This window comes from Rhodnius prolixus, unplaced genomic scaffold (genome assembly GCF_049639745.1).
Source record: "Rhodnius prolixus isolate KJV_2025 unplaced genomic scaffold, Rpr scaffold_2, whole genome shotgun sequence".
NCBI classification, from domain to species: Eukaryota; Metazoa; Arthropoda; class Insecta; order Hemiptera; family Reduviidae; genus Rhodnius; species Rhodnius prolixus.
Genome location: NW_027411592.1, coordinates 62,957,680 through 62,975,243, shown reverse-complemented (window position 1 = coordinate 62,975,243; position 17,564 = coordinate 62,957,680). Strand labels below are relative to the sequence as shown.

Here is a 17,564-nt window from a genome sequence, read left to right as displayed (position 1 = left end):
CTGCAATGAATGCAATCTCTGTGGGACCTTGAGCAAAGCTAGTTATTTGAAGTTTTGAAAACAATTGTTGCAGAATTCTATTTCCTGTTCTTGAACCAGCAACTGAAGGAGAGTAACCCTCACACGATCAGTGGCGTAGGATGGAATTTTTATCTGGGGGGGCCGGTGGTACCACATATACGTAGCTCGATCATGATTTTAGATCGACCTTGATTTTAGATCGATCATGATTTTAGATCGATCTTGATTATAGATCGATCATGATTTTAGATCGAAATAATTTTGTAAATCTTGTGTGGACACTCTCATGACTTTTACTGCTATTTGTGTGAATTAATTTCCTTGAAAACTTAGAATTTATTTTGTCCACGTTCAAGTGAATCCATTTGGAAACTGCCAAAAAAACCTACCTGAAAACGTGGAAAAGGGAAATCCATAAGGTCGCATTTCCGGTGGGCCAAGGTTCTTCCGACCAAGTGTACAAATGGTATTATACCTTAAACGGCACTTTAGAGGCCCCCTCCCTGAGAACCCTGCGTCAATAAAAGTTTACTTTTTACCAACATACAAATAGTAAACAAATTTGTACCTTTTTTTTATGATTTAAGGCGCGTCAACATCTAAGGTTATTGGCGCTCGGAGCTTTTTTTAGTGCACTGCCGGCCTCCGGAGAGTGTTCTCTCGTTACAGAAATCACTGTCCATCACCGGGACAGTGAGCTGTAAGAAGTTACCTAGGAAGAGAAAATTTAAGGGTCAGCAGCTGGATTCGAACACGCGGGTCCTCCGCGTGGGAGTCCAGTACGCTAATCGCATAGCTAATCCCTTCCCTTAATTTGTACTTTCTTCTTTTCTAAAATATTAACAGGAAGCATTTCCCTCAATTAGCCCCCAGTAATACCATTAAAAGAAATTTTCCCAGCAAAGAAAATATATTTTTTTCCAATGTTGTTTTTTTTTTAAAGAAAAAGATTTTTCCTTCAAGCAGGAAATGTGGGTAGGAGCTGCGGCTCACTTTAAAGCAGAAAACTAAATACAAAAGAAATGGAGAAGTCAGCCGAGCAAGACGGAACGGAAATGAGATTTTATCATCCTCAAATAGAGCTGATAGTGGAAACTCCTCATTTCCCCCTTCGACTTTTCTATTTCTCCAGCCAGTGGCGTACCTATCTGCCAACAAACCTCTGCCATTACCGAAACCCTCCTAAACTCTTCCACTTAACCTGTTTTATCCTGTTTTTCCGATTTACCCCTCCAGGTAAATCGGAAAAAACTATGGAAAAACTTATACCTTTTATTTTCCACGCTTTTACTATTTTTCCAATAGGCAAAAATCTGTTCACTATTTCTAGAGTAATTCGCTAACCATATTTACAGATTTGTAGTAGTAAAACGTAGTAAAATAGTAAATTTACAGAGCAAAACGGATGTTGATAACTTAAAGAATCTTTTAACAATTTTACACTTCGTAATTAACAGATAATTTTTAAATTTTTTTTTTTTGAACAATTCAAAAAATAGCCAGGAAATCCGATTCAGCAGCACTTCCGGTTGGGTGATTTTCAATGAAAAGCTTACGGTCAAGTCCCCCAGTGCCACCTAAATTAGAATTAGAATTGAAACTTACTAAGCTTTTTCTTATTTGAGGTTTGCTCCTTTCACCACAATTCACCATTAATAAGAACCACTTTGATCAGACATCTGCTGCCGACCCCCCCCCCCTGTCCAGTTCATTTCCGGAGAAACCCCATGTCGCCAAACCTGTACAAAAATTTTCCCTCCTCAGAAGACAAGACAAAGAGAAATAATGGGGTTGATACCTGTTTTGATCAACTGCATATTACGTAATTTCTAATTTTAATTAATTGCTTAATTGAACGAGACCATAACTTCCGATTCACCTGGACATTAACATCATCAAAATGGCGGGGAACAATAGGTGAACATGAAACATGACCCACAATTTTCTTTTACCTACTTCCCAAGAAAATAACCGTTATTCCCCAATTTCCCTGTTTACCCTCACATTATTAGTACAGGAAACAAGACATTAAGCAAGAAAAATCTTCTATTTTCCATGTTTTTATTGAGATAAGTTTTTATCGCATATTTTGATTCTTCATTAAATACCTAGGGGGGGGGATTAGTGGAAAAAATTAAACTATTATTTTTCATAGAAATAATATGGAATAAAGAATTGACCAATCCCAGTGAAGAATGGAAGTGCGAAAAGTAGGCGGATTGAAGTGCCAATCAGAAGCGAGAACTGTTCATTAAACCACGCCTACCATATGTACGCAACACCACGCCCTCTTTAACCCGTAACAAAATGATAGATCTGTATTTTTCATATTTTTACTTTCTATTACTTTTGACAAAAATAATAGTAGTAACCAACTCTATTTAAATTAGGAATTTTGTTCCTACAGAAGAATACTAGAGCACAAAGTTAATAACAAACAAATAACTACTTGTAATAATAAGTAATAATTAAATGCAGTCCCTTTAATTGAGTACTTGTAAAGAAGTTTCTTAATCAAATAATTTTACTAAGGTATTAACAATGCTATCCTAAACATATGCATATCTTTATCTATTTTATATTACATATACATATATATAAAACATTATTAGAAGATCTAGATTAAGAATATAATTGAAGAAAACTAAATTAACATTTAATATTAAAAAACTAGATTAATTATTAATTACATATTATTTTTATCGCTTTACTACTAGATAAATTGAAGTAACAATCGATTTAATCGATGAATGAACTTAAATCGAACAATTGCTTCCAACTATTGCACTTAACTTGCACTTAAATCAGCTGTCAACAAAAAAAAAGTTGGTAATGTGTGTTAGTTATAAGCATTTTTTCTATTTTTTTAATCATTAACTTCATAATAATAATTTATTTCATTAGCATCTTTGTAAAACTAGTGCATGAATAGTTTAACATCTCCTATTCAATCAATCTAAGATAAATGGATGCTGCTCTTTACTGAACAAATATTCTGTAGATGAAAATGGCCAGCATAATAGAGTCTGTGACATCTAATAAATTGTAAACAATATTAATGAAAATTAATGCAGTAAAATTCACTTAAATGCTATTATTTATATAAAATTTGAATAAAACACGTAAGCTTTTTCTAACGTTTTCTAAATGGCTGAAATTACGAGCGGAAGTATGAATGAAATGTTGGGTTCCGGCTGATTTATGTACCTTTTGGCGTTTAATCAACGCTTTAATCAACTTAAACGTTTTAAACTACAAGTTTTTGGTTAAAGGGATTTAAAAATGTTCTACCAACTGGATCTGCCATAACATAAATTTCCCAATAAAAAATAGGAAATACTTTTCGTGGCATCGTGAAATAGAACATGAATAAACATGTTCGTGTTGGATGATTCAAACCTAGAATTTTACCCCCACTCCCTCATTTGGCCTATATCAGATCAAATATCTCACATTACTTTAAGTGTCAAAAGATTTCATGGAATAAGACCAGGCGGGAAATTCGATCCTCTCTATATCTTGCTTCGTGATTTTATCAATCAGTTTAGAACAAAATATCAACACAAATCGAATTGGTAAGAATTGATCTCAAACAAGTGACGTCATAAAAGAATATTATTCCAGGTTTCTTCTGATCATTATAATATTATACGTGTCATCAATCCAGTCTTCTTGGTATGACAAAAATTGTTTATACATAAGAAAATCATTTTCGTGTAAGAGCTTAAAGTGGCGCCTTTTTTTCCCTCTCCCACTAAAAATATTTATTTAAATGAAGGAAAATTAGACTTGCAAAATGCTAGACTGAAGAAGGTGCACAATTTCCCACCAACAGCGACGCGGAAAATTCATTATGAAATTTTATTCATTGAAAAAAAAAAGGAAAACAGATAAAAATAATAAATACACATTTTTCTTTTAGATTTTTCTCATGAATTTTATAAAAGAGGATTTTCCCTTTATTGGGAGGAAGTTATGGTTTTCGGAAATTTGGTTAAGTTCTTATTAATTTTCCACGCCAATTTTCTTCCTTTTTTTTCGCATAAATATAACATTAGGGTCGAGATATTTCAATTTGTTTTTAATTTCTAACGGAAATAAAAAATGTTCTAAGGACTTCCTCAAATGAATTGTACCTGAATTGGGAATTTTATCTTTTATAGGAAAAGAGGGACAAAATTGCCAAAGTTGGGTGTTTTGCCAACGTGACGCTGTTTCGGGCACTTATCTGCCCCCATCTACCGGGATAGTTTTAATAGAAAAGTTGTCAACGTGAAGTGGCACTTGGAACAGTGAGGTAACCTAACTGTTACCTTTTGTTTTCCTAACCTTTCGTCTATTTTCTTTATTTTATTATTTTTTTTTTGTAACTTCTCTTTATAAAACTTTTTATGAAGAATCTGAGTTTTTATTTTGCCCATATTTTTACTGAAAAATATAAAGTAAAGTAATGCCTATGTTTTCTGGTGGGCTTTACGTCCAACTACCAATTAGGTATCGTGGACGGAGGCGACTAGCAAACATACTTTATTATAAATTTCTCATATTAACCATTAAATAAAATCCAAGGCCTAGACCGGAGGAATCGAACCCACTAAACCAACAATACATCTTATCATTGCGGGTCTAGTCTCTTAACCGCCTAACATACTTTACTATAAATTTCTCATATTAACCATTAAATAAAATCCAAGGCCTAGACCGGGGGAATCGAACCCACTAAACCAACAATACATCTTAGCATTGCGGGTCTAGTCTCTTAACCGCTCGGCTACAGTGGTGTCTACTGAAAAATATATTGTAAAGTTTTTCTATCTTTTATCTAGAAGCTTTACCTATAACTAATGCCTGCCACTAGTTAATTTAAATAATATGTGGGTTTGATTAAATAATAAAACTCGCTAAAGTTGTAAGTAATAACCTGATTTATTAACACATTACCTTTAACACATTTACTAGCAACTAACGCTATTCATTATAGTCACCATTTAAAACAGTCACAACAGTTTACTGTTACTTACTCACTACGTAACGCCACAAAACTGTTCCACGACTGACCACTGGTCCGCACTGCCCCGAATTGCGCTAGACTCAACCGCGCTAACCAAGCTCTCCTCACTAACTGACTAACCGCCCGACTAGCTAACTTTAAAGCACTCCGCAACACTGACTCTCTCAAAACTGTCACTTCCAAAGTGTCTCTCCAAACTAACTTTCCAAGACTAACTCAAAACTCACTCAAAAACTCTAATAACTGTCTGCAAAGACTTCACTAAAAACTCTGTCTAAAAACTTGATTAAAACTAACTTCTCCAGCTGTGTCTGCCTCCTTTTAACTGCGACTGCCCCACTCCGTCTGTGTCACGCCCACCGGTCGGTCACTGGCTGAGGAAAACACATGCTGCCACCACCCTAACTGGGGCCGCCCTCCTCTAACCTTCTGTCTTACTCCAACTCCGTCTGTCTTGCTCCCACCTGCCGCTCATTGGCTGGAGAACGCATACTGCCACCACCCCAACTGGGGCCGCCTCCTCCAATTGTTTGTCTCACTCCTACCTGTCAATCACTGGCTGGGAAAACACATATGCCACTACCCCAACTGAGGCCTTTCTCTTAGCTGGCTTTTACACAGTGGTGGACCGTTACAGGCTACGGTCACTAAACTCATACAACAATCTAGCCCTTTTCTTTTCTGGCTCAGGTAGAGACCGGCCTTTTGTTTACCCAGTGTCGGCCTGTTACCGACTTTGGTCGCTTATCCCCTAGAACAATCTAGGCCTTTCTTCTCTGGCCAGGTCAACTTCGTTACACTGCCCCTCTCTTAGAACTGTTCGTCCCGAACAGAAGTCTCTTCCGTGACGTAGGGCAGTAATCGGTCTACGTGTTCCACCTTCATTATGAGTTCTGGGCATAAGTTGGATCCGTTACACCGGGTCGTTGAGCCGACAGGCAATGGTGCAAGATCCTACCCAGTAACTTAGGAGGTTTTCCTTTTTTGTGGACACGTTTGTACGACCAAACTTTCCCACCTCTCTGGAACGTTCTTCCGATGGCCTGCCTGTCATGCAATGTCCTCGTCCGGTCACCCTCCTGTTTCATTCTGTCGTGTACCTTTCTACGTGCAGCTCTCCACTTATGGCGAAGGTCCGCAGCACAGCTATCCACGTCCACTTCGTCCGTTCCTAGGCTGCCAATTAAAACGTCACTGGGTCGTCGAAGCTCCCAGCCAAACACAATGCTTGCAAGGTCAACTTCGTTACAATATCTATGGAAGATAAAAGAAAACTTGAGATACTGTAACAATGTTATGTCAATTTTGATGCAATATGAAGCTCATGGAGAATTTTCTAGCTCACTTTTTTGAGGGGAAATTTTCACGCCTGACATATTTTGTTCACACATCTATTGCTCGAATTAATTACTCTTCGAAACAGCGTACCAGCGGAGTTTCGAATTTGACATATTAGATCTTTTCTCTCAAAAGGAATCTAGCCCACTTCTTCTCTTCAAGTCGCAGTTTCGTAAATGCAGTACAGAATCTTTGAGTTTGCTGCAATTGTCTCGACGGACACCAAGTTCCATTTGAATAGATTGAGAGTTTGTATCTCTAAAATAATTTTGGTCCCAAACTGGGTGTAGCCAAACTTTAGCACACTATCATTCGCACTCACACACAAACCACTGTATTCTCCTCCGACAGTTCCTGACCTTTTTCACCCCACAATGGGTAAGGTGTGGTAGAAGCCAATCTGTGAATACGTCCAATTTCTAAATCCCTAAACTTCCCAATCTTTGCACCAGCTGTTGTCCTGTTACCCACCCCATCACAAATCCGAGTCCATTAAATGTCCGCCTTTGAAATAGGTGATTAAGCCAAACCGCCTGCTATCCTGGTAAAATTAGAAAACTTTTACTGATTAAAAGCACCGCCTCCTTGTCCAACAAACAGTAAGCTCCAAGTTGGGATGGTTAATTAGAGGCGAACAAGACCCCGGCTAATCCTTTATAGCCACCTTCAATATTAGGTGCAAGGTCAGCCTACCGGCCTGCCTCATTAGGCGACTTGTTAGGTCATTTGGAGGTTTTATTAGCCGCCGCTTGGAGTGCTAACTCTATTTGTTCTTCGCCGCACTTTCTCCATGTCATAGGAGTTAGCTTCTAGTGTGTTTGTGAGATGAGCCGTAGATCTCCTGGTTCTCCTTGATTACTCCCGTGAGCTTACAAAGGCTGCACTAACCACCTAACATGATTTTCCCATTCATTGAGACCATAGCTAATACTCTCCACACACAAAACCTCTCCTAACAGCTTACATCTTTTATTTAAAAAGATATTATATTATTATTATTATTATTATTATTATTATTATTATTATTATTATTATTATTATTATTATTATTATAAGTAATATTCCTATTTTTTCAGGTGGGTTTTACATCCAACTACCAAATTAGGTGTAGTGGACGGAGGCGACTAGCAAACATACTTTACTGTAAATTTCTCATATTAACCATTAAATAAAATCCAAGATCTAGACGCAGGGAATCGAACCCACTAAACCAACAATACATCTTAGCATTGCGGGTCCAGTCTCTTAACCGCCTAACATACTTTACTATAAATTTCTCATATTAACTACTAAATAAAATCCAAGGTCTAGACCAGGGGAATCGAACCCTTTAAACCAACAATACATCTTAGTATTGCGGGTCTAGCCTCTTAACCGCTCGGCTACCGTGACACCTTTATTATTATTACTATTATTCTTATTACAATTATTATTATTCTTATTACAATTATTATTATTACAAATATTATTATTATACCTATTATTATTATTATTATTTTCACCAAAATTTGCAGACAATATATTACTACCTAATTTTGAATGTATCACCAACAAAAAAAAAAATCTAGAGGAAATCCTAACAAGACGTACTTTAAATTTCCTGGAAATCCAACTATGAAACAAAGTGAGCTGGCTTCATTATAGTGCATTTTTACTGGTATTGTGAAAATACAAATATTGTGGAACTAAAAGTTTCCACGTTGCCACTATAGGTTGTAAGAAATAACTGCAACGGCATCGAATGTCACTGGCAGAAATGCCATTGTGATAATATATTGAGCAGTAAAGATGATCATTTTGTCGAAGCCATTTATTGCAAAAAAAAAAGTTTAAGGTTGTTAGAAGTGAGAGGTCACGTGTGCCATTGATACGCAGGCAGTGGACTGGTTGTCTTCTTCTTTAATTCTGTCCCTTTTGGGGGGGAGGCCTGGAGTCATGTTTCGCCCTCTAGGACTCTACCCGCTTATAGCGTTTTCTAATCATGTACTTCCAGGTACAGGGGGTCTTCAAAACCACTATTTCAGGTCAAGAAAGAAATCAGTTTCTCTCATTTCCACACGATCGCCATGCTACCTCTTGCTAGGTGCAAGAAGAAAGTAGAAATCGATCGTAACGAGTTAGCTAACCCATTTCAAGTCAGCTAGTTATTATGATTTACATTGAAACAGCTGGATTGATGATCAGCTGATTGGAAAAGGGGTTAATATTTATTCTCTTAATCAGCTGTGATATTATTTTTAAATGTTGCCTCATCAGATCTAGTTAGAGTTGATGCGCGACCAGCAGGCCGGCCGTGTTGAAAAGCAACCGTTACAACTGCCGGCCTGCTTCTATTAATAAATTACGCCATTATTTATCTAAAGTCTTTCTTGTCTCCTTTAGTTTTAACTTCTTTTTATATTTTTATTTCATTTTCCTTCCCTTTTATAATTCTAAATAAGACGTTAAACAGTGATTCGGCCCATTGCAACCTTAAACCTTCCTCCCTGCGTGTCCTTCTCCTTACCTGCAGCCACAGTCTTAATCTCCCTGCTCCTGAATTAATCACGTCATTATGCTGTACCATTTCTATTTCTACTATTTTTGTGACGTAACATTAATAACTACAAAAACTCTGTAACTACTGTAAAACTACTGTTTACAAAATTTTCCTCTACTTAATTGTTGCGATCAACTAATTCCAACTACTATGTCCAAGAATCTAGCTCAATAATTTTCCGAATATTTGATTAATATTTTAATTTCCATTTGAAACGGAAATGGCAACTTTATTGGAGAAGCCCCGCCACGAAAACTGCTAAAATGATTTAAAAGAAAATTTACAGATCTATGTGTGCGCAATGTACATACAAAGTTTACAGAAAATCCAAAAAAATTGGGAAAATCTCAAAAAACAAAGAAGGAAAATTCCGTTTTGAGGCATTTTCTTTAAAACTTGGAATTTAAACAAAAAAAGAAAAAGAAAATTTAATCTTTCCCAACAGTACCCGAGAGTTAGGACCGTACATTGGCACTTTAGAGGCAATTTAGTCTCGCTTTTCCCTTTAATCGAATTCTTCGATGGATATAAACCAAAATAAAAGAACTTTTAAGCGATGAGTGGTGGTGCTAAGTTGCAAGAAGTATGGAGAAATACATGGGGCATATGAATTCGCTTCTTCAGCTGTTCAGGATGTAGAAGACTGTGATCCGGTATTATCTACCTTACTTCCGGCTAAAGAACAATTAACCCCTTATAAACAGAGGCTATCCTTTTTCATTAAGCGCAGGGCCGATCTTGTATCGGACATGTCCCACTTCAAGGGATGGGCTGCCACTATCAAATATCTTGGAGTATTACTGGATCGTGGGCGGACTTTTACTCCCCACATAAAGGATAGAGTTCCATTCGAGTTCTATTCCCGCTGTTCTGCAGGAACTCTAAACTGTCTCCAGAGAATAAATTCCTGCTGTACAAGGTAGTGGTTAGGCCCATGTTACTTTATGCTTGTCCCTCCTGGAGTCTGGACATGTCGATCCAATATCGCCTTGCTGCAGATCATCCAAAATAAATTCTCCAGACTTGTGACAACTTCCCCCCGCTAATCGCTTATTATAGACTTACACTCCATAACACCAACATGGACTATGTAGAACACTACATCAAGTATCTCGCTACTGGTTTCTTCAGTAAGTTGCGAATCAAGTCACAACCACCTCTGCAGCCAAATAGGGGACTATAGTTTGGACACGGTGCACAGGCACAGGAGAGTTAAGGATTCCCTGAAGTAAAACTTTCCTTAGAGGCTGAGGTTTTTTTCATGAGTTTTTTGCCTCCTTATCCAATTTTATATTTTATATTTTGTACAATTTTAGTAATTATTATGCAGGAGGTTATGGTATTCGTACTGGCACTCCATGGTACATATGTATTTATTTTCATGTAATAAATAAAAATTTAAATGTCAAATGGCTAAAGAACAATTTAAGCACTTGATGGTAACTGAATGTTTGTTTAAGAACCGCCTAATCTCCAGTATTGTCTCAGCGAATTACTTTAACTCCGGCAAAGATGTAAATTGGAATTTTCGTAGTTTTCAGTTTGAAAATTATCAGCTGGTGATCTACCTGCTGGCACTAATAAAGTAAAGTAAAGTAATTGCCTATTTTTTCAGGCGGGCTTTACATCCAACTACCGAATTAGGTGTCGTGGACGGAGGCGACTAGCAACACATACTTTACTGTGAATTTCTTTTATTAACCATTAAATAAAATCCAAGGCTTAGAGACAGAGAATCGAACCCACTAAACCAACAATACATCTTAGCTTTGCGGGTCTAGCCTATCTAACCGCCTAACATACTTTACTGTAAATTTCTTTTATTAACCATTAAATAAAATCCAAGGCTTAAAGACCGGGAATCGAACCCACTAAACCAACAATACATCGTAGCATTGCGGGTCTAGTCTCTTAACCGCCTAACATACTTTACTATAAATTTCTCATATTAACCATTAAATAAACTCCAAGACCTAGACACCGGGAATCGAACCCACTAAACCAACAATACATCTTAGCATTGCGGGTCTAGTCTCTTAACCGCCTAACATACTTTACTGTAAATTTCTTTTATTAACCATTAAATAAAATCCAATACTTAAAGACCGGGAATTGAACCCAGTACAACAATACATATTAGCTTCGCAGGTCTCGCCTCTAACCGCTCGGCTACCGTGGCGCCTTGCTGGCATTAATATATACATTGGTGGCAGTTTATCTTTTGAACATTGATAGAAAAAAACTTAGTAATGAGAAATAAAAGCAAAATTACTTTCATTGATAAACTGTGAGATATTCCAATTAGGGTGTCTTTATGAATGTTTTCAAAACTTGTCGACTAATTAAGCCCAATTTAGAAATGAAAGAAAGTCCCAGAACTTTGGGAAGCACTTAAGTTTAAGTGCTGCAGTTTTAATTAAACTAAGTCCGTTTAGTTTTTGTTTTATTTTTGTTTTTCCTTCGTCCTTTTAATGAAAAAATAAAATAATTACCTTCGTAATACCAATTAAGAATTTTCTTTTATTTTAGCAAGATGATTTATGTTGTTGTGAGACTTGGTTAAGTATTTTCATAACTTTAAAGTACTTGCTAAGTAGGTACTTAATAGGTAGGTGGAAGTATAATCAAGTAAAATTTTCAAGATTTGACTTTTCTCCGAAAATGCGTTACGAGATTTCTCAAAGACGAGAAAAAATGTATTTTTAGCACAAGGTGTGGATGTAAAAACCGTAAGAATGGAGAATCCTGGAGAATTGCACAAACAACAGAATCATTGGAAGCGAATAAAAAAAAATTGCTGACAACCGAATAATTTACTTAGTAAATGATATCTTCCGGTCAGGCCATTTTCTTTGAAGTTGGAATTTAAAGATAACCCGGATATGAAGTCGTTTAGAGGGAAGCCCGCCCAACAACTCCTTCCTTATTCATTTCCCGGAGAAAATGTTGTACCGACGATGAGGAAAAATAGCGGAAGTTTGTGTTCGAGAAAATCTGGAAAATCTATTCAGTAAGGTGGCATTTCCGGTTTCACTAAAACCCTTTCTGTGGCGTGCACTATGGTGACACCTAGCGAAATATCAAATTTTAGCCTTTATCCATTTCTGAGTTACTGTAAAATCACGCCTAATTCGTAAAAACGTACTTTTTTCGCGTTCGGCGAGTACAATACTAGATACTTGCGATAAGAACTAAAACCGGAAGTCCAGCCAGTTTGTAATACTTCCTTCCAGCGAGGCATGACAGGAAGCGAACATTCAATTTATCGGCTCCTACATACTCATTAATCATCAGTCTAACTGAATTAGTGATTTAATGCAGTCATGGTGGAGGGGCGGGCGGGCTGGAGAGAGTGTTGGTGACCTTATGGTGCGCCTGGAGATGCTGGAGTCAGTCACTCCGCTCGGCCACCAGCCCGGCCTCAAGGCCACATTCCAGCTCGTACCAATCTACTCCCTGGCGTCTTCCCTCCAGTCCATTATACACATTTCCAATGTATCTGGGTACGATTTGTACGAGGCTACACACAGGTGGTTTACAGCTTGCCAAGAAATATTATTATTACTGAAGATTACAGTATTGTACCAGTGTATTGCTTCATCGTACTCTGTAGAAAGAGAGGAGCACAGTAATCGAACAAAATTTTCGATATCGATTTTTTTTTTTCACCGGAAATAACCGTTTAATAACTGTGTCGAACAAAGTGTGCCTGTCTGTGAAGTACACCACATGGAGGCAATCACACCACCTATCTTCGGGTTGGAAAATAAAACTCCAAAGTTCAGAATAATTATTTTAAAAATATGTTCTAATCATAAAAATTCAGCTGACATTTTGATTAGAGGTGAGTGACGCGATGCACAGACTTTTATGGACGTGCAGACAGTGCTCAAGTGGCGGGCGGCCATTGAAGGACAATCTAATTCAACTGATTTTTTTTTTTTTTTTTTTTTCTGTACAAGTTCTCGTGTATATGAGTGTGTGTTTGAAATAAACGTTCGGTGTGAGCATCACGTAGTTACATACAGACACATTCGCCGGTGAGTTCAAGGTTACTTGACAAAAAGAAAACATCAGCTGGCCAGTATTGGCGGGAAGATCACACTATTAGGCGGCAAGAACATTGGGCGGGAACTTGATTTCACTCAGCGCCTGGATTGCATAATTCAGATTAATTAAACTTAATTGAAATATATGTAGATGTTTACATTGTGTAAATAAAATTATGCCCTTACATTGATTAATTGTAAAATCGCAAACTTAACAGGTTATTAGTTCTCTTACCCCTTAAAAGAAGTAAGTATTGCTGTTGTGAAGTTTTTCAATTCTGAGTTATCACCGACGTAATAAGCGTTTCGTGTTTCTGACTAAAGGGCAATTTCAGCACAATTACCTGCGGTCTCATCTGTATTTATTTCCGGCCACCTATTTATTTCTTTCATCACGCATTTCAATGGCTGCCATTCTGGGCATGAGGCAGTGTTACTTTCGTCAGACTATCCCAATTTCTAAAGAATACTGAGTAAAAGATCGAGTCTTAAAAGGTAAGTCAAGAGATTGTTGATGCGAGCAGTTATCTGATTATTAGGGATGCAAACCCCGTGCCAAAGGATTGTTGGTGTCTCTGAAGCACCAGGGACCTCTCTCTCGCAGTATTCGCTGAGAAACGCGACTAGGGAAGGCGTTGTGAACGTTGCTAAAAATAATAATATTTAGTTACCTTGCATTGAAGGAGGAAGGTGCACTCTGTTTTAGAAAGGGGAGGATGTCGGCCTCCAGGTTATCCCATAGAGTTTGGGATTTACCTAGTCCTGGAGCCTCGTTCTCCTTATGGAGTGCTAATGATTAAAACAAAGTAAATAATGAAGTCCCTAGTTTCCTCTGTGGTAGTAGTAGGAGTAGTAATGCCCATTTTTCAGGCCGACTTTACTTCCATTTACCAAATTAGGTGTCGTGGACGCAGGTGACTAGCAAACATTCTTTACTATAAACTTCTCATATTAACCATTAAATAAAATCCAAGGCCTAGACACTGGGAATCGAACCCACTAAACCAACAATACATCTTAGCATTGCGGGTCTAGTCTCTTAACCGCCTAACATACTTTACTATAAATTTCTCATATTAACCATTAAATAAAATCCAAGGCCTAGACCTGGGGAATCGAACCCACTAAACCAACAATACATCTTAGCATTGCGGGTCTAGTCTCTTAACCGCCTAACATACTTTACTATAAATTTCTCATATTAACTATTAAATAAAATCCAAGGCCTAGACACTGGGAATCGAACCCACTAAACCAACAATACATCTTAGCATTGCGGGTCTAGTCTCTTAACCGCCTAACATACTTTACTATAAATTTCTCATATTAACTATTAAATAAAATCCAAGGCCTAGACCTGGGGAATCGAACCCACTAAACCAACAATACATCTTAGCATTGCGGGTCTAGTCTCTTAACCGCTTGGCTATCGAGGCGCCTAGTTTCCCTTGTAAAATAACTATTTACCTTTCTAACTAGGTAAAGTGCCGTTCAATCATTTTCATTGAAATGTTTTCAAAAACGTTGATTCAGCACAAATTCTGACCTAAATACCATCAATTCATTTTAAACATATACCGATCTCTTTAACTTTAACTTTAGCCCATAAAAATGAACAATTTTAAAATAGAAATAGTTCCTCCATAAACAATTCATTTAACTGTAAGCATATAGGCTACATTGTAATAATGTACACGATTGGCAAAACTTTTGCATACAAAAGCAAATGGAAAAAACATCCGCTAGTTTTGTGTTATTTAGACAGCACTGGCACATGGAACAGATTAACAAGCCTCGTGTATTCCTGCGTTACCATATGGCTTGTTTCAATTCTAAAAATGTAACCTTCAGAAAATACTAAATCCAGATAAAACTGTAAATAATGTATTACCGGACATTGTGGATTTCTATCTGTCAAAATATGTTTGTGTTATTTGACTTGGCTCGATTTGAAAACTTCATCTAGTTTGATTGGATTCTTATTTACACCATTTTCAATTGCCGCCATAATCTCTGGCATTTACAAATAGTAATTTCCTTCCGGATTATAACTCCTAAACTTGCGTCGTGTATTAACACCAACTCAAAAAGAAAGTAACGATACGAATGAACAGACGTCAAACGAACTGGGGAAAATAACGGTGAACTAGGTTAGGTTTTTCCAGTAGAAAAATAACCTAGACACCGCCGAGAACTGTACATGTGCAGGAGACTGAGAAAGCACACAGCCTTTGATGTAGTTTGTGACGCGCATTTCCAAAATTATGTATCGTACAAAAGCTGCAGTTGCAGTTGCAGAATCTCTGACCTGAAGTCAACATATCCTGATAATAGGCTTCAAACCAAAGATATGGATACATATATTCCTAAGGAGTATCCAGACAGCCCATTCCAGCCTTAGGAGTGATTCCTCGACTGCACCGGAACGGATTCAAGGCCCAAATCCCTTTTCGAAGAACCTGTATTTATTATCATTCCATCCTTGGGAAGTCCCATGAACTTCTCTAAGTAAACAGGATCACTAAAATATAAGAATCTTTCGACAAAAAGAAAGACCACACCTTAAAATCAATTTTCATGTAAAGAATTTCAAAGACAAAGAAGTCAGACCCTTGCAGACGACATAAGAACGATAAATAGAAATCGTTCAAGATTTTTTTCTTTTAATCGGAATTAGTTGCGATTTGATCAGATACCGCTAATTTTGCCAGGTGGTAACAGCGTACCCATTCATGAAACAGTAACTAATAGAACAGTAACTGCCTCCAAAAAAAAAAGTGAAGATTTACCATGGAAAGAAAAAAATTATAGGAACCACTTTTTTGGGAAAAATCTACAAAAATTAATTAAAAAACCTTTCAGCAAATAGGAACTTACAGCTGTAGACCGAAATTACTGAACTTTTTTCACCGACAGAAATTCCTTCAAGATCTTTTCTGTGTCATTTGAACAAACTAGCACTTGGTAATTTGGTCTATTTTTTACTAAAATCCTTCTTGACTTCTTTTCACTTGAAATAAGTACAATCAAATTAAAAGGAAGTTTTAAAATCAAATAAATAACTCGAAAAAACAAAAAACTGTCCATCTTTACATTTTTCCCTGATAATTATTACCAACATAATTGAACATTCTTTTCTCCAAAAAGAAATAAGAGCTCAAGTTCGCCTAACTAAAAAAAGGTAACTTTCGAGAACATTGAATTATGTATAACATCCAAATTCAAATCAAAATATCAATGAAAATTTAACAGAAAATAAACACAACACTGCAAAAAAACAATTTTAACGAAGGTTGTCCGGTTACCATGGAGACAGCTATGCAATGGTGACACAATATCTTCCTCACCCGGCCGCGCAGCTTTTAAACGCGCCAATTTACGTTTTTTTTAATTTCTTCTTTTTTTTTTAAACTTTATTTTGTTTTTCTTTTAATATATCTACATAAATAAAATATTGAAATCTAACCTTTGCTTGAAATATGATGCCATGATTGAATGCCTCCTCACTGTGCAAAGGTATCCGAGTGTCGTAATCATCATTCTGCACTAGATCGTACTGATTTTTTGATGGCATTTTTTGTTGTTGTGTTGATGATGATTGTGATGTTGTTGAAGCTTTGCTTTCAATTTGCTTGCTTCATCAAAAAAAAAATATAAGAACAAAATTTTCACATACGAATTTTTAAGCAACACTGATTTTTAAAAAGGGGATCCACCTCTAGCATCCGCAAAACAATAAAAAAAAAAAAAAATACGACTAGATGACATCAATTTTTTTTTTTAATTTAATTTAAATCGTTATCATGTACGCAAAATATGTTTTTAATATTGTTACAAATGGGGGGGGGGGTTCTAAAACACTGAAACAAAAAATTTGTAACACTGAACTTACACACTTGTCACTGAATTCACGGGACAGGCTCGTCCAACAGAATAGTTCTGCTGGCTCGGACGGCCGAGAGAATACTGAGAAGCTACTGTGTACAGCAAGGTTCGTCGCTAGTTCGGGAGAGCGCGCCACTCGCAACACTGTTGGAATCTCCCATTCCCCTAGATTCTATCCCTTCCAGAAGATATAGTTAGCCAGCCTGCCAACGTTCTTAACAGATACCATGCAACGCGCGTTATCACGCCTGCATTACGCTTAACATAATGCCAATTATTTGCTTTCTCTTTGATAAACTTTAATTTGTGAGAGAAAGTGTCCATTGTCACGGATAAATATCAATTTTGAGATCTCTTTGCCCGTAAAAGTGGTTTTGTTTTTAGGGAATGGTGTCCTGTCCAGTGGTGGTTTTTTCATCTAACTCCGGAAATTTTTAGCAACAAATTTAACATGCTCTTTTTAGGTTACAAAACGTTCACTTAGGTTCACACACCATTGAACATTTTCAAAAAAAAAAAACTCACTTTTCGAACACAGGGCACCTCGTAAAAAGTATTTTCGGTAGAAAACTCGATCAGAACTTTGTCATGACCGCAGAACTTTTCCTTAACTAGTGTGAAAGTAAAAAAGTGGAAATCGCCAGAAGTAACACTTTTGAAGAGATTTCCTGTTAGAAGTAGCTCCAACAGTTTTTCCGTCTTGGGGTGATCTACAATTCTT

At 36.9% G+C, this 17,564-nt stretch overlaps 1 protein-coding gene across 1 annotated transcript in view; it reads right to left on the bottom strand.

Annotated features, from left to right (window-relative positions):
• LOC141450142 (carboxyl-terminal PDZ ligand of neuronal nitric oxide synthase protein) overlaps window positions 1–17,005 on the bottom strand; it is a 299,139-nt gene extending 282,134 nt beyond the window's left edge. The window contains exon 1 of the mRNA XM_074120261.1: window positions 16,425–17,005. Coding sequence (XP_073976362.1) covers window positions 16,425–16,532 — 108 coding nt within the window. The 5' untranslated portion in view covers window positions 16,533–17,005. The remainder of the gene's footprint in view (window positions 1–16,424) is intronic.
• Between the last annotated feature and the right edge of the window lie 559 nt (window positions 17,006–17,564).